The sequence below is a fragment of the Pseudorasbora parva genome, chromosome 3 (assembly GCF_024679245.1).
Source record: "Pseudorasbora parva isolate DD20220531a chromosome 3, ASM2467924v1, whole genome shotgun sequence".
Classification (NCBI taxonomy): domain Eukaryota; kingdom Metazoa; phylum Chordata; class Actinopteri; order Cypriniformes; family Gobionidae; genus Pseudorasbora; species Pseudorasbora parva.
The window spans coordinates 25066982-25090046 of NC_090174.1; the positions used below are offsets into that span (position 1 = coordinate 25066982).

Here is a 23065-nt window from a genome sequence, read left to right on the forward strand (position 1 = left end):
ATTGGTATTATTTTAAATAACTGTATATAATAAACATATATTTACATGGTGTATATGTATACAGTGAAATGTTTATATATTGGACTTTTTGATATTTGGTAACACTTTATTTTATAGTGTCTATTACATGTTACATGTACTTACCAGAATAATAATATTAAATTATGCATAATTACATGCAGCTAACCCTCAACCAAACCCCAATGCTACCCCAACCCTATAGTAAGTTCATATAGTTAATTAATATTAAGCAGTACTTAATATATAATTACACTGTAACAATGACACCTAATAAAAGACCGAAAAATGTTCTTTAAAACTGAATTGCTTCCAAATGAAAGGTAAGCATACTGTAATCTACACTGCACTGAAACCACTAAAGCTCTGCATCAATGGCAGGTAAAGTAAACAGTGGATATAAGCATGCACACACATACCACTCGCAAAAATAGATTATTGATTTCAGGGCTCATTTATAGACTATACGTGGGCAGCCTGTGGTCCACTGAACAGCTTTATCACATCTACCTGAAAGAAGCACAGATGTCCAGAGGCCAGAGCAGCATGCTCAATTACTTCTGCTAGTTACATAACTGTTCTCAGTTCAGAACAGACAGGTGTGGTTTTTACTACCTCAGATATAAAGGAAAATAGGTACCATGATGCCTTATGAGAAATGGTGTGGAAACAGACAGAGACCACGTCTTGTTAAAGGAAAAACGTTTAGATGAAAAGTCCGCTAAAATTTACTACTCAGCCGCATATCATTCAAGTCACAACAGTAACAAGTTTATGCAGACAAAGTACTTTGTTCAAGTTCATTTTTTTCAAGTTTATTTCAGTGTCACGCGTCTTTCATATCAGAACATGAGGATGTGATTCCATCAAAGATCTCTACAGCTGGTGAAGGTACAACTCTGTGGAAACCTAACTCAGACTATATAGATAAAACTCACGCTCCCGCAGTCTACCAGAGTATGTCTATTTACCATTTTAGCTAATAATGCTGATTATTTTCAAAACTTAAAAATGTAGGTCTTATCACTGAAAAAAACTCAGATTGAAATCTACATAGATCTATTGATGTTGTCAGACTGTGGAAAAACGATAATGAGTAACACATTACAAGTAATGTGCATTACGTAATCAGATTAGTTTTTTGATGTAATTAGTAAAGTAAAAAATAATGTGCCTTACGTAATCAGATTACTTTTTTAGATGTTATGAGTAAAGTTACGCATTATAGTAATGTGCATTATGTAATTCGATTACTTTTTTATATTAGAAGTAATGCTTTACAAGTAATGCGTATTACGTAATCAGATTACTTTTTTGATGTAACGAATAAAGTAACATTACAAGTAATCTGCATTAGTTAATCAGATTACTTTTTTGATATCAATAAGTAAAGTAATGCTTTACAATTAATGTGCATTACGTAATCAGATTACTTTTTCGATGTCATAAATACCGCACTTCAAGTAATGTGCACTACATAATCAGATTTATTTTTCAATGTCATAAATAATGCACTTCAAGTAATGTGCATTATGTAATTCGATTACTTTTTTATATTAGAAGTAATGCTTTACAAGTAATGTGTATTACATATTTAGATTACTTTTTGATGTAATGAGTAAAGTAACGCATTACAATTAATTTGCATTGCGTATTCAGATTACTTTTTTATGTCATGAGTAAAGTAACGCATTTCAAGTAATGTGCATTAAGTAATCAAATTACCTTTTTGATGTAACGAGCAAAGTAACATTACAAGTAATCTGCATTAGTTAATCAGATTACTTTTTTGATATCAATAAGTAAAGTAATGCTTTACAAGTAATGTGCATTACATAATCAGATTACTTTTTCGATGTCAGAAAAATACCGCACTTCAAGTAATGTGCACTACGTAATCAGATTTATTTTCCAATGTCATAAATAATGCACTTCAAGTTCATTATGTAATCTGATTACTTTTTCAGAAGTCTGCCTGCCACTTTGTGTTCCTACATTATCTCCTTGGTTTTAATTAGTTTACACCTGTTCTCATTCTGTTGATTATTATCATCTGTGTATTTAAGCCCCGTGTTCATTCAGTTCATTGTTTGGTGCTGTCTGTGTTATGTGGTTTTGTTACTTCTACATTTGCCATGTAGTTTCCTGAGTATTTGTTATAAAAGATTGTCTTTGAGTAATCTCCTTTGTCATGTGCGATTATTACCGCAAGCGTCAACATCAAGCAGCAAGAGTCTCCTCGAATAGGAGTGGATGAATATTAAGGAGCAACTTGGCATTTCTGACTGGCAGTCTGCCATCTTGGTTTGGCGAAAACAAAAATTCCTTGCCACTTGGTGGCAGTGTATAGGATCATGCACTCGTGTCCACTGTCGTGGTTGATGCGCAACTGTGCAATAAAAATCCATGCAAATGCATTTAAATGTCTTTTAATTAACTGTAGTAACCTCTATATGTGAATGTGAATGGGTTACTGTTTTGAAAGAAGTATCTTATGCTCAACAATTCTGCCTTTATTTGATTTATAATAGAGTAAAAACCAGTAATACTGTGAAATATAAGATTTGTTTGTAACAATAATAAAATAAAAAATATCTTTATTTTTGATAAATGAATGCATCCTACTGAATAAAAGTATATATTTATTTAAAGGGGTCATGAACTGAGAAATATTGTCCTTGATCTTATGACATATAAGATGTCATCATATGAATATACTGTACATTTCAGAACTAAAAACTTTCTTGTTAGTCCAAAAACAGCTTTTATTGTAACCAAGCCCAGAGAACGACTCATTTTTGAATGTGCCTATCTAGATTAGGTGAAAGACCGCCTCTGCAGAAGAAGATCAATGCCTACTTCATCATTGCAACTTTGGCCCCGTCCACTGGCGTGTAGTGAGATGATGAGGAAAGAAGAGCAATACAGAATCACTGGACTAAAAATAACATTACCTTCCAAAGGATCCTAATGCTAGGAATGTGGTTATTTTTAACCGTGGTTATTTCTGAATGCCTTGAGTATTACTTATGGTGGTACATTTGGTAAATCAGTCGCAATTTCGCGGCAGGCTTTGCAAACAGACTTTTACAACACGAACTTGACAGTAATGTGATAACATGCAAGTAACCGTGTTAATTACCTGATCTGTGACCATGATTTCTAATATTTAAAGATTTATAAAGATGTAAATCAAACCAGTGAAACAGTCAACTTCACATTGTTTCTCTTAGTAGGACAAAAAAAAATCTGTTATTTAAACTGTGATTCAATTATATACAGAAAGCGATCAAAGCATGATCAAATTACAATCGCTGGAGCTGTCAATCAAACAGCGTTTAAGTAGAGTTTATCAGTGACTGAGTTCTGGACTCTCGCCGAAACTCAGGTTAAAATCAACAACTCCCTTATTTACGTTGTGTTTGCACTGTTAGTTATGATGAAACCATTTGTTAGTGTGCAGAAATAGCGTTGCAATGACAAGATAGCTGCATTCATGCTCGATGCTCGATGCTCATCACTGCAACCTTTAAAGCCACAATCTAAATATAATTAGTGGTGTAAAGTGACGAATTACAAACACTCTAGTTATAATTGAGTTGCAATTGAGTTGAATTGAATTGTTCAATTGAATTGTTATTCTCAGGAATTGTACTTTTTTGAGTAGTTAAAAACAGTTTACTTTTACTTTTACTTGAGTACATTTTAAGTGCTGTATCTGTACTTTTACTGCGCTATTTTCCCTAAACCTGCTGTCGCTACATTATGTTAAATTTTTTCCTGTCAACATGATTGGCTAAGATGAATAATCAGTCCTGTGTCTCCATGCGTCACGCGCATGACTCCCGTCAATTTAACCAAGATAGCGACCAGCCTAGAGTTAGAGCACGCACATTTTATGAAAGAGGGTTGTGGCTGGTTACTGTGTGATGACTGAATTTGTGAATTTGCCAATTACTAAAAATTTGACCGCAGAATATTACATTTCCTAATACATGTCACGCACAAATGGTACGTGTTCTGTTAGAGCTGCATAAGCTCGCGGTGCCATCTGCTGGAAACTCTTCATTTAGCTTGATTGTTTGCCAGGTTTTAAAGTGCATTAGGCATTAACCGATCGTCACTGCTAGATTTTTGTCCCTTACATTAATTTCGTTGAACATGTAAACGCATTAACCTGCTTTCTGTCAGCATATTGAAGTGCATATTATAATATAATGTAATGTTCTCACATGGCAATTTAAAATTGAAGTCAATGTATAGGCCTATAAGTAACTTTCATAAAACATCAGATTTATACTTAAAATATGAAATATTATTAAATAAGGTTTATTTTTAATTTCAATCGTTACTCGATTCAGATTTTTTTAAGTGTATTCTTTTTACGGAGGAAACATTCATTGAAATTAAAGCAGTATGAATGTGCTTGAAAAGAAAGAACTTACCTAAAATTGTTAACGTACAATGCTTTGCAACCTTTTTTAATTAACCGCAAGAAAACCTCTACAGAATGGTTGTCATAAATGTTACCAGATTATTGGCTGCTTTCTCAAATATTGCATGGTTGTATTTTTAGTGCTAGCAATCAAAAATAAATAGTCAAAGAAATATTAAAATACTGTTGGTGATCTCATGTTTTTTGTTCTTACTGAGAATCATCCATAAAAGAGTAAGCTACATTTTCAATTAGCAGGGCAGAAGGTGGAATACCATTAGTACTCTCGAGTACTTTTAAAAGCGCTACTTTTTACTCCTACTTTGAGTAGTATTTAGGACAAGTACTTTTACTCTACCTGAACTACATTTTTTGACAAGTAACAGTACTTCTACTTGAGTATGCTTTTTAGTACTCTTTCCACACTGAATACAATGTTTTCATATATCTAAATATAATGCTAAGAGCAACACTTTTAACAATTAGTTAACCTTGAGAGTCGTAATAGTAGAAATGCGGTGAGTTCCACATGTAATACTTGGCGTCAGCCAATCACAGCAGAGGGCGTTTACACTGAAGTCTCACAGCAGACACGCCCCTTCAAACAGAGTGTTCAAATCATGGGGCTAAAATCAGGGTAAAATCCCTTTTATTTCTAAATTATGACAATGCTTTATGTAAAAATCATGCTAACATTTTAAGTGCAGGAAACATTATGAAAATAAACAATCAATGCAGTTCATGACCCCTTTAAAAAAAAAAAAGTACCGACCACACTTTTGAAAGGAAGCAGCAAGATAAATACTCTTGCTGACTTCTAAAGAATGCCATGATACCCTTTTCACTTTCTCTATTTACATCCTTGCATTCGGAAATAGGCTGAGGTTAATATGAAGTTGTTTACAGGCTTTCCAATCAGGCAGGACTAGCACCTTTTAAATGACATTACTGTAGTTGAAATACATTAACAGCAACAGCCACTGAGAATATAAGAGGACGATGGAAAATTAGCATCACAGGAAAAAAAAAAACACAACAACACATGAAAACAGATGCTCCGGGACTGATTATTGAAAAATGACTGAAAAGTTTGCAGGAAATAAGGGGAATGTGCAGTGAACAGTTAAATCTGTAATATATCACCATATATATAAACATTTGCTGAAGAATTCCTATGAGAATTGAAAAAAAAGTGTATCAACAAAGCCACAAATGTCTGTACAGGCCTCCCACATGTTTGTGAATATTTCCCAAAGGAAGAGGTCATGTTTTGTTGTAGGCACTGTTGAGATCTATGTGGGCATTTAGTGTTTGACTCAAAAGGAGTCAAAACAAAATTTGAATGCTATTTATGCTCTTTCTAGGCGAAGGGCATGTTCAACCCAGTCATGTTTTGGCTGTGTCAGAAACGATAGCAGCTTCTCTGACCTGAAATTATTAAGTCTGTAATGTAGGACAAGCAGCACAGAAGCAGAACAAATATCTCAACTGTGTGTTTATTTGTTGTTTACACTAACTACAACTAACTGTGAGAAAGTATTGAGGACAGGAAGCCCTGATATGGACGTTTTTTTTTTTTTATTATCTGTTATCCTGTTGCTAAGGGATTTTGGTCTTGTCTGTTAAAAGAGTTACTTGTTACTCAAACTTGGTGTGGGGCAACAGCCACAAAGAGGCCATCTAAACAACCCGCCCAGGTCCAACCCCAACTCAGCGACAAAACAAGCTGTAAGGCATATTTTGCTGCATTTTACTATATATTGCATAAAAACCTGCATCTGTTCAAGACACAGTGTAAAGTAGCATCAAATGATTAACTGTGAAGGCCCATCAGCCTAAAGGTGCAGTCACATTTACTACTACTCTGCTAAACTTTGTTTGGAAAAATCCAGTCATTTCAAAAGGAATCAGAGTTCAAGATGAAGGTCAACGCCTACTTCATCGTTGCAACTTTTGCCCCGCCTACTGGCGTGTTAGTGAGAGGATGAGGAAAGACGAGCAATACTAGCCTGGCTCTGCCCTTCTACGTACTTCCGCTCAATTTTCATTTTCCTTCAGTACTACGTCTGGGACTGAGGTGTATTCTTGGGTTTTCTCCGAACAAATTTTTACCGGTCCAATCAGCGAACAGAGAGGGAGTGGCTGAGAAGGATGACGTTGATGTTGTGTGCTAGTTTGTGTTGTAGTTCAGTAATGGCAGCGGAGAAAGATGCAAACGAAACCATTCATTCCGTTGTGGCACCGCTGCCGAATATCCAGAAGTTAAAGCCGGAGCAATAACAATCTTTGCTGGGGATTGTTGGTGACTATGGTGTTGTGGCCCTCCTCCCCAACAGGGTTAATTTGGGAAAAGTTAGATTTTCGATTTTTGATTTTCCAGCTCGCTCCATTAGTGGTGAAGGAGTTTGCTGAAGCCCTATTCGGATGGTAATTGTTTCTCATGGGGTTGGAAGGTATTGGCATCATTTACAGGGGCTAGTCAGTGATTTTATTACCGTCTGTTTCCCACCACCCACATAAAAATCCCTGGCCGAGTTACCTACTGGTTTTGACAAACACCAAAGTCGTGTGATGATGTAATAGCTGTCCGAATCCACATCTCTGAGTTTTCAAGAATATATCACTTCAGAATTCACTCTTTATATCCTTTATGTCCACTTCAGAGCACCGTACGGTTGCGCTTTGCTGTTATTTGGATGCATTTCTAGACTTGTATTTCTTTAAAATCCTGGCAAGTATTTACAAGAGCAGAATATTTCAAAGAAATTAAAATAAAAGCACGTAAACATTTGAATTGGGCCATTATTTACTGCAGCATTTATTCTCATCATACTAAGCATATGACATTTTATTTACAGCGTGATTGGGAAAGGTCCACTGGCAGGCTATCGTTGGCGACGACTTTTAAAATCTTGAGCGAAAACTTTAAACTTTCTTATTCCTTTTTTGCCCCTTGTAACAGGGACCGTATGAATCTGATTCATCCTGATGATAAAGAGTTATTGAGAGAAACCATCCTATGAAGTCAGTCAAGTGTTAACTCCTTCCAGCGCTGCTCTATTGACAGCAGCGGTTGCAAGTCAACAGATAATCAAACCCTTTTCATTATATAATGTCTTTGAACATAGTCCACCCCCTCTTAAGAGCATGGCCAGCATCTTTAAGATGATGTTATGCAAGAGATGCAGAGCCTTAGAAATCAATAGGCTGTAAAACTGTAGTAGCTATCTTATTTTATCTAGAGCGGGTAGAAACTGTACGACACATTAGCAGACTGGTCAGTTGTACAGAGATAGCAAGGTGATTGTGAGAGTAATACATCTGTATTCAGAGATAAGATGGCTGTTTGCAGGTCTTACGCTAAATGTGAAGAACACTTGGGCCCTCAAATGTGAAGATTACCTTTATCGATCAATTTCAGGATTAGTATGACTAGTGCACTCAAGCTGTGGACCATTAGGTCTAACTGAATGCGATTCTGGCGATTTGTGTCCGCGGTTGCAGAAAGCACCTTAAATGTAATTGTCCCTAAAGATAGCCCTTAGTTTCCCTTAAACTTAAAAGTGTTGAGGACAATAACCTTATTGGTTTCTAAAAAACAATAAGTGCTGCATAAAACAGCATGTTAAAAAAAGAATTTGTTTCTAAAGATGAATGAAAGTCAACATGAGGGTGAGTAAATGAAGACAGAATTTTCTATTTTGAGTACTACCAATTTAAGTTTACATCTCGTCCCTTGTCTTTCATACTTGGTCTTCTTTTTTGTTTTCCTTATCCATGTTATGTTGTTTTCTGTGAAAGCGTATCTATCTGTATTAACAAATATTGTGTCCATGGCAACAACATAATTTTATAACGGCAAAACCTGGATCTCTGCCGTGAAACACTTAACAGTTTCCCTTACCTAAGAGGACCGTTTAAGGGATTATATGCAGCACTAGGTCATTCCCCTAGTTAAGGAAAAATCCTGCCTTTAGTTTTATACTAAAGGAATAAACTTAAGGTGCTTTATGCAACCTGGCACTGAACTTTATCACTTTCACAGTTCAATGGCAATTAGATAAGATTATATTACGTACATAGGTGATTTAACAGCAGTCACAACTTGTTATTTTTTGAGAAATGTTCCATTTAAACCAAATTTTTACACATTAATATATATATATATATATATATATATATATATATATATATATATATATATATATATATATATATATATATATATATATATATATATATATATATATACATATATATTAGCATATTTATTCCTTTTTTATATATGATTGGACTTGGTTTTGGTTTTAATATATTTGCACTTGTGCACATTGTGTTATTTGTTTATAGTATGATTTTATTTATGCTTAATAATTGTTACTCTACTTGGCCTTGTTAATTGCCCCTTGGGGACAAATAAAGTTGCTGAATTTAATTTCATTGAAAAACATTCCCATACAAAATAAATGAATAGCCATTCAAATGTTTGGCATCGGTAAGGGTGTCTGTAAATAATTTTTTTTTAAAAAAAGGGAATTATTTTTGTTTGCTTTTTTTTAATCAAAAATATAGCAAAAATAGTAATATTGTGAAATATTATAACCATTTAAAAATAGCTTATTTACATTTTTATATATTTTACATTATTTTTTTTTCATTACCCCAGTCTTGACTGTCACATGACCCATTTGAAATCATTCTAATATGCTGATTATGGTAACACTTTTAAAGTGAGTTCTCATTTATTAATGTATTAACTAAACTGACATGAATAACAATGAGCAATACATTTGTTACAGCATTTATTGATTTGTTAATATTAGTTAATAAAACTCCAACTGTTCATTGTTTGTTCAAGTTACTTCTCGCAGTGCATTAACTAATGTTAACAAATGCAGAATTTGATTAAATAATATATTAGTACATGTTGAAAATAATATTAACTAAGACTAAATACTACAGTAGAAATATTGTTTACTGTTAGTTCATGTTAACTAATGTAGTCAACTAATGAAGCCTTATTGTAAAGTGTTACCGTTTTATTATCAATTTTAAAATTGTGCTGCTTAATATTTAAGTGGAAACATCTTTATTAACATTATAAATGTCTTTACTGTCACTTTTGATCAATTTAATGTGTCATTGCTGAATAAATGCATTAATATATTCAAAATTGTACTGACCCTAAACTTTTGAACCCTACATAAAATAAAGATACACACAATCACAATGGATAAAAAGTGTTTGTTAATATCTTTTTTTTTTCTATTGATATTTATTATACAGTGTCATGGGATATTCACAAAAACGTCTCGGTTACGTATGGTAACCCTCGTTCCCTTTCAGTCGGTCACGTTCGACGTACGTCAGAACTAGGCCGACGAATGGGCATCCCCATTCGTCGGTCTAGTTCTGACGTACGTCGAACGTGACCGACTGAAAGGGAACACTTAGTTTGTATGAACTATACCTTAAATATATGCATTAATGAGCTTTAAAAAGGAAGTAGCTTTGAAATAAAAGCAAGAGTTATATCATATGTGTATGTTCTTACCAGAAAGATATTGAAGATTACAAGGAGGATCAGCATCCACAGGTATCTGTAGGCCATGTGCAATCCAGCCCAAAGACAGACCAGAGTCACCAGAGCAAACAGATTCAACATCATGGGCACCTCTGAAGAACAAACAGACATTGAGTTAACCTTCAGTTGAGTTTGCATGGTCTAACAGGTTTATTTGAAAATTACATTTACTAAAGTGCAAGTTGGCAACATTTGAAGTTAATATATTTAGAAAAAACCACAAGAGCATTGCTCATCCGTTTTCAGATGGATGGATGCTGACTGTGCTATTTTGTCTCTGCTGCATGCACTGATGCCAGCAGCCAGGGTGCTGTTTTCGGTTATAAAGTGAGCCGGCCAGGCATGCTTCAGTTTTTCCATAGTTCACACAAGCTTTTCACATGCAGCTAGAGCCCTTTGAACAGCTTTCGCTCTGGCATAAAAGCCATGTGGGCACGTTTATTGACCTGGGGCAGGAGTCCAAAATGGCTGCCAGCAAAAACAAACAAACCAAAACAACAAAAGAGGGGGAATAAATATCATTAAGCATGTCAGAGAGACCGTTCAGGGGTGAATGAGGACAGCCATGGGTGCAAGTACTTGGCCCAAGAGTGTTCTTCATGTAGGCAAACAATGCATCCCAAGTGCCAAGAGTGATTCAAGCGTACTGGCACAAGGACTTTAACCAGACTGAGAGTTTTACTTTAACAATGGCTATGAGTTGAATTGCTGAAACATTTACTCAGCTAGAGGAGGTGGGAATGAAAATGCATTGCAAACACTCTGTAATTCAAAACCTGAGATTCTGGCATCAACATAAAGTAATCATTTACCTAAAGTCATGGTATCATGAACATAAGCTCTATGGTTATGCATTTTGATAATCTACTCAAAGTACTGGCAAACCCATTTATGCAAATAAGCAAAGATGTAATACAGCAAAGGCCACTAGAAAAGAGCATGAGACCAGATCAGAAAAAAATATGTGGTTTGTAGGCAATCTCAGACAAATGCCTGAAATCATAATATGGGTGTGTGATCAGAGACCCGATCTGAGGGAAGCGCTGATGCGTCACAGATGCACGTGAAATATTTAGCATGTCAAATACTGTATCTGGGCCTGTCTGCGACTCATGCAGTGTGAAATGTGTTTTGACGGAAAATTACATCGGTGACGACCTACAGCCAATGAGAGAGCAAGATACGGGGCATGGGAGAGTTCAGGGGGAGGAGCCACAGACCTGCAACAGAACACCAGCAAGCATGGCTTCTACAAGAAACCATTCTGTCCGGGCTGCGAGATGAGAACTTAATTAACTCATATTTGTGAAAACCGCAAAATCGACCAAATGTCAAGGGAATAGCATAGTTTAATATGAAAAAGCGGTGAAGTATACCTTTAACAAGAAGAAATCTAGTCCTGCGTGAGAACTCCTCTCACGCGTAATTTTTATTTCCTGTATCCTGTACCAATTTTCGCGCGTGGCAGTGTCCAAAAGCTTAAAAATGTTGCATTCGTAGGATGCACTCTAAGGTAGGAAAGTGTCAAGGCACTTCCGGATCCAATGTTAGCTTTATTTATGTTAGCCTGTCTCCTGAGATACTTATATCTGATCGAATTTTGAAGGCAGCATAGATGTATCCGTTGCTGCCTTTGATATCCAATCCCCTGTGCTTTCCTGTCTGTGACAGTTGAGCTAAAAATATAATGATGAAGCATTGGTGGTCAGTTTGTGTGTAATGTATGTTTTGACCAACATTTTCCTCGTGATGTCATTGTAGTTAATGTCATTTCTAGCGAGAAATTACTATTGTAGTAATAAAATGGTAACATTTTATTCTAGGGTTCAATATTTGCTAATGACTAGTTGCTTATTACCATGCACATTACGAGGATATTGGCTGTTTATTAGTACTTACTGAACACAGTAACATACTGCACATCTGTATTAATGCCTTATTCTGCATGACCTTATTCTACATCACTTAATACCTAAACTTAAACACTACAAAAACTACCCTGCTAAAGTCGCATTTAATAGTGAAACAGTGACTATGTGTTCCCTATACAAAAGTGTAATTTAATATGTAAAGTGTCTATTAAATATATATATGACCCGTGCTGGCAAAATGAGTTGAGACAACAAGAGAGCACATTTTGACACAAAATGAGAGACGAAAGAGAGTACATGTTAAAAAATGAGTTATTTTCACATTCTCTATTAAAAAGCTACAATATGATTGTATGATTTGGTGTTATCAGACAACAAATTACTAAGCTACACCTGTTTGAAGTCGATATCAGTAAAGTCAATTTTGAAAAATAAAAATAAAATCACCTAGCAACAATACCTTAAAATCACCAAATTTGACACACACCAAGTCAAAACCAAATGTCCATAGGACAAATAAACTTTTTTTCAATGATACCACAATTGTTTGATTAACATGAATGAAACAGACAGCCTATTAAGACCTACTATACCGCACAGGTCTAATGAAATGTTACACATCAGTTGTTTTTCCCAACAGTAAAACAAACGTTCACATAAAATAATGGATAATGTTTGCATGAATACTGTTCATGACAGATATTTTGAAATACTATAATTCTGTGTGTGTATGTCGAGATTGCGAGATCTGAGATCTGATCTTTGTGTGCATGTGTCAGATCTGTCAGTCAGCAAGAATAACATTGCTTCCATAGACAAAGGAAAGGTATTCCTAAATGAACAAATAAAGATACTTTTAGTTAATGTTTAATTGCTATTAGAGCTTTGGGGCTGCGAGATGAGGACTTAATGAACTCATATTTGTGAAAACCGCAAAATCGACCAAATGTCAATTTTTTGGGGGGGTTTGTTTGTAGCTCAAAATTATCCTGTGCACATTCCGACTCCTTTTGCCAGCACGGCTAACATATGCTAAATTATCACCAAAGCTCGCTCTATTTTGCTGTAGATCATTAAATTGTCACGCTGCCTCAGAAGTCTGTCCGATATCAGTTTTTCGAGAGGATCGAGAGGTACTTTCGTGTGCAAATGCCGCCTGCAAAGTCATTGCCGGATAAGGCAGCGAGGCAACAAACCAGCTGCCTAGGATTTCGGATGCAGCCGTAGTTTGTAGACCAGACAGAGTTGTCTGTGATTCCTATTGAAATGTTATGTAATGTGCGCCCAGTCGCCAATCCATTGTATAATATGCGCAGCAACTGTGGTACCCCAGTCAGTTGTGCAGTGTGAGAATTTATGACAACTTAGAAAATCGTGCAGCGTGTACCCGGCATTAATCAGTAAAAAAAACAAAAACAAAAATACAAGTTTGTGTTTTTATGACCAGTCATTACGGTCACCCATCCCCTAATAAATCATTACACTTCCCGTATGTTACCTAATACAACTTCCTTTGGCTACACTAACACCTCTCGCCCACTGGCAGCGCGTTTGCGATAACTCTGTTGGCCAAAGTACATAACCAGGCAAAGCTGTGACTGATAATTAGCGAGAGGGAGAGACAGTCTGTGCCATTGTTTCTTTCAGCAGGCCTTATTTGCATCCACTCACCTCCTCGACCTCCTGAGAACCCTGTTTTTTTTTTAATTCGTACATTTAATGAGGGAATAAACAAGTACGGCTCCAGAATGGAGAAGAGGCTGACTCATCCATCATGCTCTCCTTTCATTACATAAACATGGACGTGAGCTCAGCCGGGCGCTCTGGGTGTTCCAAACAATAGCAGAAGACCTGTATTCTCTTTTTTTATAAAGCGCTTTAGTTGTCCATTTGATTTAGAACTCGTGCATCAATTCACTTACAAGACAACCTGGACCGAGTGAACCAAGCGAATATTAGAAAATAAGCCTCTTTCTTTGATGCCTGCAATTGCTCGGACAATTAGCGGCTGCATATTAGCTCTGTTTGTTCTAGCACATGATTGAAGGTCATTAGACGCAGCGGCAGATGCGCAGAACCCACATCTAGGGAAAAAGAATATTCATTGGTTTAACCTCCGCAACGCGACACTTCCCCGGGCGCGCTTACCGCATCCCTGATGACGGAAAACAATCACGCATGCACCTGCAACCTTGTTCCTGCATGCTGGCGTCTAATCAAATTAAGCCAAGCAAACATCCTTACAAGTTCAAGAGAGATTTCAAATAATCCTCAAATTCTCCAAGCATCATTGCTGATATGCATGCATGCACGACAAAGAACAGCAAATGAGATTATAATTGGCTTTCATTAGAGTGAATGAGGGGTGAAGAGAAGCGGTCCAATCCAATATCCGACTTCCTTTAGGGACAAGACTTGCTGTTTGAGAACACGGCGTCCTGTGCGTACAGCGCCTGTGCCGTCCCAGTGCGTTTCACCAACAGAGCTAATGCACAAGCATTAACATCTGTTCTGCTGGTGCTTTGATGTTAATATGGCTCTGATGCACCATGAGTGCAAAGACAAACAGAGTCATAGGCCATGCATGACTGACATGTCTCCGGGGTGAGCCAGTGGAAGACCTGCCAGCAGAAGCAAGCAAACATTATGAAAGACTTGGCAAGGAAAGTAGGCCACACATTCTTTAGCTGATAGACAACACATGGCACAGGGCCGGAGTTTAACACCAGGTTGGCACAAAAATGCCATGGTCACTCCTGCCACCTGTCTTAATTTACCTGCTGCTTGGGTTTGTTTTGACAGTCTTAAATTTACTTCATGATTCTTTATGCCATTGAAACTTTGGTAAAATTTTACAGTGTTCATGTTACAGTGTAACAGCAAATTGTAACCACCTAAGACATGAGAGGGAAAACAGGGTGTGGGTCAACATATGTGATATGTGCTGGCAAAACGAGTTGGAATGAAATGCTTTTCGACCTACAGACAAAAAAAAAAAAAAAAAAAAAAAAAGTCAATTTTGAGGTTTTGGCACATGTTTTTTTTTTTTTTTAAATGAAGCCCTCATCTAGCGATCCCAATGCTCAACATAGCATCTAAACATCTATAATGATCGAAACAGCATTAAACATCTGAAAGTATCTTTATTTGAACATTTTCTGAGAGGAGTACCTTTCCTTTGTCTATAACATCATCTCGATCTACACAGCATTTCAAAATATATTTCTTGGTGAGTATTCATACAAACATTACCTTTTATGTCTTAAATGAACATTTGGTTACTGAGGAAAAAACATCTGATGTATAACATTATTTTAGATCTGTACAGTTAAAGAGGTCTTATATACTGCCCGTTTCATGTATATATATAATTATTATTTTTTTATTTTTTATTTTTTTTAATGTGTGCCAAATTTGGTGTTATATATACAAAAACTGGTATATATATATATATATATATATATATATATATATATATATATATATATATATATATATATATATATATATATATATATATATATATATATATATATATAATTATTATTATTATTATTATTATTATTATTTTTTTTATGTGTGCCAAATTTGGTGTTAGTGCCAGGGATTTTAAGGTATGGTGCAAGGTGATTTTGTTTTGGAACCTTAAGAAACTTTAACTCGTTTTTTCTTTATTTCCTCTTCTTTTTCTTTTTGTCAGATTCAAACAAATAATACATCATTTTGAAGTTTTTTTAAATAAAAAAATAAATAAAAACAACTCACTCTCGAAGGACGAGCACCATGTCTTCTCGTACCACTGTTTGAGGAATTCATCTTACAGAATCTGGCAGTAAGTTTTGGGAGTTCATTTTTAGACTAAAAATGAACGCGCCTAAAACTTACTGCCAGATTCTGGAAGATGAATTCTTCAAACAGTGGTATGAGAGGATGTGGTGCTGGTCCTTCATGAGTCACTCTCTCAACCTATCTGTCTATAAAGCCTATAAATCATATCTTCATGTATTTTACAACACTTCAGCTTGTGATTTTTATTAAGCGGGGGTCATTTTTAGGATTCTTTTCCTAACTTAATTCTCTGAGATCCTGACACTTTGCACTTCTGGAGACTCAGGTAGGTTTCCAGTTCTGTAAAATGGTGGCGGTGGAGACTAAAGGGTTCCTGATGGTTTCACAGTTAATTCTTCACCTTGATTCTTAATTATTTTGCAGTTAACTTCAGTCTTTTCTTCGCCACCTGATTTTGTCTGACCCTGCTGACCCAATAAATATTTCACCATCCACTGTTCATACCTTAACTGCAATTTATAGTATTGCATTAGTATTGTATCCTTCTCATGGGCATTTAATCATTTTTTACTTTTAGTTTGAGTGAAACATATTTTTGCCTCATTTTATCTGTAAAAGTAAATGTGCCTAATAATTTTGCACACCTGCATATATAAGGTATTTTTTATGTCCAGCCCTCATGAGCAATTATATATCACTTATAAATGATTAAATACAAAATGAATAGCAGTTATTAAGATTAATGTGGTTTGGAATTGGTAAAGTGTGCCTGAAAAAATGACTGCATATGCATATCATGTGTATATGCAAGTACATATGTATATCACATGGCTGCAAATGTATGCATGATTATAAAAATAATAGCAAAATGCATTTTTTTATTATTTGAGAGGTGCAATATAAGGTTACAGCCTATGTTATGTTAATTGCCAAAAAAACCCCACACAATTGTACACCTTTATTTTGATATATTTAATTTCCTTTTCCTTTGTATAAGTTCTTCCACAAATCAATAACATCCCATTTATTTTCTCTGTTCTTCCCTCTTCCCCCGGTTTATTGTTTTGCATATTAGTGTCATCTTTGTACATGTTGTTCTCTCTCCATGTCCTTCCCTCCCTTCTCTCCCTGACTGCCTTTGCGTTCCATCTCTGTAAGCACATTCCAGGCTGTGGTTTGTGTGCCTCTGAAGCAGCAGGTTCCCAAACTCCGAGGAAGCATCGCTCTGCTGGAATGGAACTGGCTAGAGTGTTTCCTCTCTCAATGAAAACCAGGTTCTCATGAGACCATGACTTAAAGGAGGGGTGAAATGCTGTTTCATGCATACTGAGCTTTTTACACTGTTAAAGACTTGGATTCCTATCCTAAACATAGACAAAGTTTCAAAAACTAATGTTGGACATTTGATGGAGTATTTCTGTGTCAAAAATACTCCTTCCGGTTTCTCACAAGTCTCTGAGAGTTTTTTTTCGAGTATGGGTCCGCTTGACGTCAACAGAGCGGAAGGTCCTTGTATGGGCCGTACGGCATCTTCTCCCGGAAGAGTGCCCGCGCGCGTGACTAGAGGCGAGAGAGCAAATACACGCCCATAAACACTCTCTCAGCTGCAGATCCACTCGTCCGTGAACACTTATGTCGTTATAGTCCGCGCTCCACTTTATTCCTAAGCGACTTCAACGCTTCAGCACAGCATTCCAGGAAAGCAGCGCTGCATTTGAACCGATTTGAACGCAGAAATGATGGGAAGCTGCACAACATCGCGGATCTCCACGGTCACTGCTGTCACAGGACTTCACCAAATCATACCAAAGAGGTGTGTTTTAGACGGAGCGGCCCCAGCGATAAAGGTTCGGTCCTGCTTTGGAAACAGGCGGTGAAACTGCTTCAAATGTCTGTGTTGTTGGCTATGTGAGTAAACATCAGTAAACGACATGATCGTGTATAAAGTTAATTCATTTATCAATGGAGCATGCGATCTATGGTGTGTGTTTAAATACATTTGTTTAGCTGACCAATATAGGTGTCAGTTATTGTAAAACCACCCAAACAAAAACCTAGCGTTCTCACAAAGCTTGCTTTGTCATTCAAATGTACTAAAGGTTACTCCATTGTTGTTCTATGTATAACGTTACACTAGTCTGACGTGCAAAATCGTTTTGCTTGCTACTGCTAAGGTTTAGTCTCATACAATAGTCCATAAACCGAATCATGTCCTCATAAACTGCGAGTAAACACACACAAATGTTGACAGGCCACTAAATACAGTACATACCACAGAGACGGACGTCCTGCTGTTGTTGCTTCTCCTGATCAATTTATTTAAGCCTCCGGATCTGATTCTGGATCATATATGCATTAGTTGAATCTGATTTAGGGTAGCGTTTTCTTCTACACGCTTGAGGACGTCACCGCTTTGTGCGCACTCGTCATTCTTTAGCTCCGCCCACACGATACGCCTCCAGACGATTTGTTTTTTCCGGAAAGACTCGGTACAGCCTATATTTCTTTTATAAATATACTAAAACTAAAGACTTTTCGGAGATATGAAGGATGCAATACTACTCTATACTCAAGATTGACATGAGATTGACTGAAACTGAGTGTTTCACCCCCCCCCCCTTTAAACACAAGTACTGTACAATACCTCTAATGTTTCCACTCATATGTCACAACTGAAGTGACTCCCATGTAGCCAGTGTTAAACATGTATAGAACTTGGAAAAATCAAAATGGAGACAAAAATATTTGACTGAATGAACAAATCAGGTTACATCAGGTTACAGCAACACAAGTCATCCCCATTCATATAAACTACTATTCAAAAGAATAGTAAAACATGAATACTGTGTTTTAAAACATGATCATTTATTCCTATGATGACCGAGCTGAATTTTCAGCAGCCGTTACTTTAGAAATCATTCTAATATGCTGTTTTGGTGCCCAACAAACATTTTTTTGTGTAAATATGAAGAGCTCAGATGCAAAAGTCTCTAAAAGCCACTTCGGTCAAAAATGAGATAACGATACTGAGAAAATGATCTCCGTATATAGTATACACTGTAAAAAAGTCCGTAAAAATAGGGCACAATGTACTGTATAAATATGAAGGAATTTTCCGTATAGTTTTTTACAGGTATTTTTAATTACACATTGCACTAGTTTGTGTTTTAAGGGTTGACGGAAATTTCTGTAAAATTATTGGCTAATGTACTGCCAGAAAATTACCAGTACATTTTCCGTTTTTTTTTTTTTTTACAGTGTACATTCATAAAATACTTTCACTTCAAACCCACTGAATCCCAGCCTCAGCCCATTCAGAAGTACCGGTACTTATGTAGAAACCTATACATAGGAGCCTGACAAAAGGCTGTGATATAAATACTGTAACACACAAAACAATCCAGAAATGACGTCCCAGTTGTGCAAGTATAGAAGAAGAAAAAATCCAAAAAATCCAATGAAACATATCAACCAATCAGAATCTATAATTCTGCCATTATCATGTTAAATATGCTGATAAATAACAGCATTTAGGGTGAAGTTATGAAAATAATATTTAGTGGTACTGAGGTCTTCATCAATTACTATATGGACAAACAGACTGTATAATGACATCAGACAACTATATTGTTATTTCAGTTTAAAAAGTTCTCTTTGTTTCTTAGGAGGAGAAGAACCTCAGCAGGAGAAGGCAAGCACCGAGGACCACTGCGGGAAGACAGCAGGCCCCAAATGTGAGACAGAACTCTGGCTCCTGTTTAAGATGCCAAACCAGCTGTCACAACACTCAGCTGTGGTTCGGCTCAGAGGATGAAAGGCCTTCCTTTGTCTCCCTCTTGAGTGAGCTAACATCTGCCTGGCCAACAGCTTCAATGATAAGAAAAAAAAGTGTTTCAACTGGAAGAGACATGGGCGGTTGCAGAAGAGGATCTTGGTAAAGAGATGAAAGAAGAAGAGTGTGGGAAGAGCTGAGATCTTCCAGTAAATCTGCTGGAACACCAGAAGTGTCCAACAATTTTAAGAGAACTAAACAAAGGCGTAAGATGGAAGTACATACTAGATCAACACGCTCTCTGGAACCAAACACTTGATATATTTGTGTGTATGTGTGTGTGTGTGTGTGTGTGTGTGTACGTGTGCTTGTGGGTGACATTTGGACATCCTGCTTCTTCCTCTGAACTGTGGGTGTGGGGAGCGTGTCTGGCCTCATGCCAGCATTCTGACCAGACTTTCCATACAACATGTTCTCTCAGAACTGAGACCTCTCTAGGAAAAAATAAGGTAACACTTTGCAATACGGGTGCACAGATATGCATTAATTTATGCTTAATTAATGCACAGATAATCATGAGTTAATGTATTACTAATGGTGAACTAACCCCTTTATTAATGTGTACTGCATTAGCAACTAATGAAGATTAATCTACATGATTAATAGTTTATGTAATCATTAAATTGTTATTAGTTAAATGTGTCATAATGTATTAATTCCTTAATAACATATTATATCAACTAATAATGTAAATTAATGTGTTAATTACAATTTACCACAACGGGTCAAAGCCAAGCATTTCAACTTTGAAATCATTAGCTAATGATTTATAAAGGTATTATTATGTTATGACTTTACTTGTTGGGGCACACGACTATTAACTAATTCAAAATTAATTTAAAACCCATAACCACAATTACATATTACTTAATCAATTAGTTAATAGTTGTGTGCCCCAACAAGTAAAGTCATAACATAATGATACCTTTATAAATCATTAGCTAATGATTAATTAATTTATGCAGACAACTGGAAGTTGAAATGCATGGCTTTGACCCTTTGTGGTAATTAACATATTCATTTAAATTATTAAATGTAATATGTTATTAAGGAATTAATACATTATGACATATTTAACTAATAACAATTTAATGATTACTTAATTTATTAATCATGTAGAATCTGCATTAGTTGCTGATGCAGTAATCATTAATGGGTTATTTCACCATTAGTAATACATTAACTCATGATTATTTGTGCATTAGTTAAGCATGAATTATTGCATAGTAGTGCACCCTTATTGTAAAGTGTTACCAAAAATAATAGTGTTTAGCATAAAAAAGAGGATGGAGAGACTGTATTTCCAGTAACCATTAAAAGGTCATTAAAAGGTGAGATCACAAAAAAATTTATGAACAAAAAAAGGTGATATGAATTGCAATAATCCATTTTATAAACATACTTTTCAACAGTAAAATGAGAAGCATGTATACTGCCTAAGAAGTCAACTCAAATTTTAAACTCTTTTTAGACATCTCAGCTCAGTTTCCAAACAAGATGCAAGTATTTAGACTTAATACAATCATTTATGACGATTGTTTTCACCAAAACACATGGATCCAGACATTAGACATTGGGTCAAATCCAGGAAATCTTATGTAACAGGAGTATACTGTTAGTGATTTAAGCAGTTAAGCAAGGTCATGAAGATATGAGATGAAGGAGGGTGAAATGGACATCATTTAGAAGCAGCTGAAATATGATAATGATAAACAGTGATTTAGACTCTAAAACCCTGCCCTTTTTAATGCATTGTGCAATCACGAAATTGTAGGCAATATTATGCATGATCCAGGGATCAAGTGTCTGTACTGTAAGTCATTACTAAGCAAATACAGAGAAAAGTCTAAACAGTAAAAGCATATTGGTACTCTTTCAGGTCAAAATCCATTTTGACTAGGCCTATTTTGTTCACCAGAAGAAACAAAAAAGAAAAAAGAAAAGTAAAGAAAAGAAAAACATTATTAAATATGACTGTAAGACCCAGACTAAATCTGGTTCCAAGTACAACTACATGAAAGGCTCATAAAAAAAGTCACTCTGTTTACTATCAAAACTTGGTCCCTTTATCGCAAAGGACATCTAGTATGGCAATCAGTCACAGCAGTAAATTCTAAGAACCAATTCATTTGACTTAGGACATTGTATCCAGTGGCGGCGTTTCACAAAAACCCAGGGTATGGCATGACTCATAGCTATACAACAATAACATTCCAAAAGACAACAAATAATCAGATTATATCTAAACAAAATGTGGAGAAAAAAATCGACAAAGTTATGTCTAATGAAGGAGAAAAAAAATTAACCGCGGGCCATTTGCATAAACTTAGTCACTATGTTAAGACTGTGTCTTGAGAACTAGTTTGACCAACTAGTCAAACAAGGGGCCAAATTTATAAGCTGTCTTGAAGAAAAAATTAAATGACTTAACTTTTAAGACATAGCAGTTTGCGCAACTGGCCATATAATGGCATTAGCACTAAAAAAGTGGCAACACTCTATCATAAGGTCCTATTAGTCAAGGTAAGTTAACCCATTGACAAGGAACAAAATATTTCTTACAGAATATGTATTAATCTTTGTTAACATTAGTTAATATTAATAAAAAAACAACAACAACTGTACATTGTAGCTCATGTTAGCTCAGGTCTATTAAACAGCGTTGTAGTCGAGACCAGCTCATTCAAATCAGAGTCGAGTCCGAGTTCAGAGAGGGTTGAGTCCGAGTTGAGTCCGAGTTTAGAGAGGGTTGAGTCCGAGTTGAGTACGAGTTTAGAGAGGGTCGAGTCCAAGTCGAGACCGAGACCAGAGAGAGCCGGTGCAATCATAGATATATTTACATAGTGTCACGCCCTCACAATCATCGGTCACTGCCACGCCTAATTGTTCCCCATCACCATCATTCTGAACACCTGGGCACCATCACCAGTCACCACTATATCAACCCGGCTCAGCTTTACTCCTATTGTCTGGTCTTGCACCGATCCCACAATTGACTACCTGTCCTTCCAAGAAGCCCTCATCTGTACCCATCTTCATCTTCATCATCATCTTCACCACCATCATCGTCCTAACCTTCATCGTCCATCATCTGAGTGCACACCAACTGAAATATTTCAGGTCTTTTATTGTTTTAATACTGATGATTTTGGCATACAGCTCATGAAAACCCAAAATTCCTATCTAAAAAAAATAGCATATTTCATCCGACCAATAAAAGAAAAGTGTTTTTGATACAAAAAAAGTCAACCTTCAAATAATTATGTTCAGTTATGCACTCAATACTTGGCCGGGAATCCTTTTGCAGAAATGACTGCTTCAATGCGGCGTGGCATGGAGGCGATCAGCCTGTGGCACTGCTGAGGTGTTATGGAGGCCCAGGATGCTTCGATAGCGGCCTTAAGCTCATCCAGAGTGTTGGGTCTTGCATCTCTCAACTTTCTCTTCACAATATCCCACAGATTCTCTATGGGGTTCAGGTCAGGAGAGTTGGCAGGCCAATTAAGCACAGTAATACCATGGTCAGTAAACCATTT

At 36.2% G+C, this 23065-nt stretch overlaps 1 protein-coding gene across 1 annotated transcript in view; it reads right to left on the bottom strand.

The window, feature by feature from the left end:
- Window positions 1-23065, bottom strand: part of adgrv1 (adhesion G protein-coupled receptor V1) — a 195036-nt gene that overhangs the window by 10093 nt on the left and 161878 nt on the right. The window contains exon 87 of the mRNA XM_067438222.1: window positions 10008-10129. Coding sequence (XP_067294323.1) covers window positions 10008-10129 — 122 coding nt within the window. The remainder of the gene's footprint in view (window positions 1-10007; window positions 10130-23065) is intronic.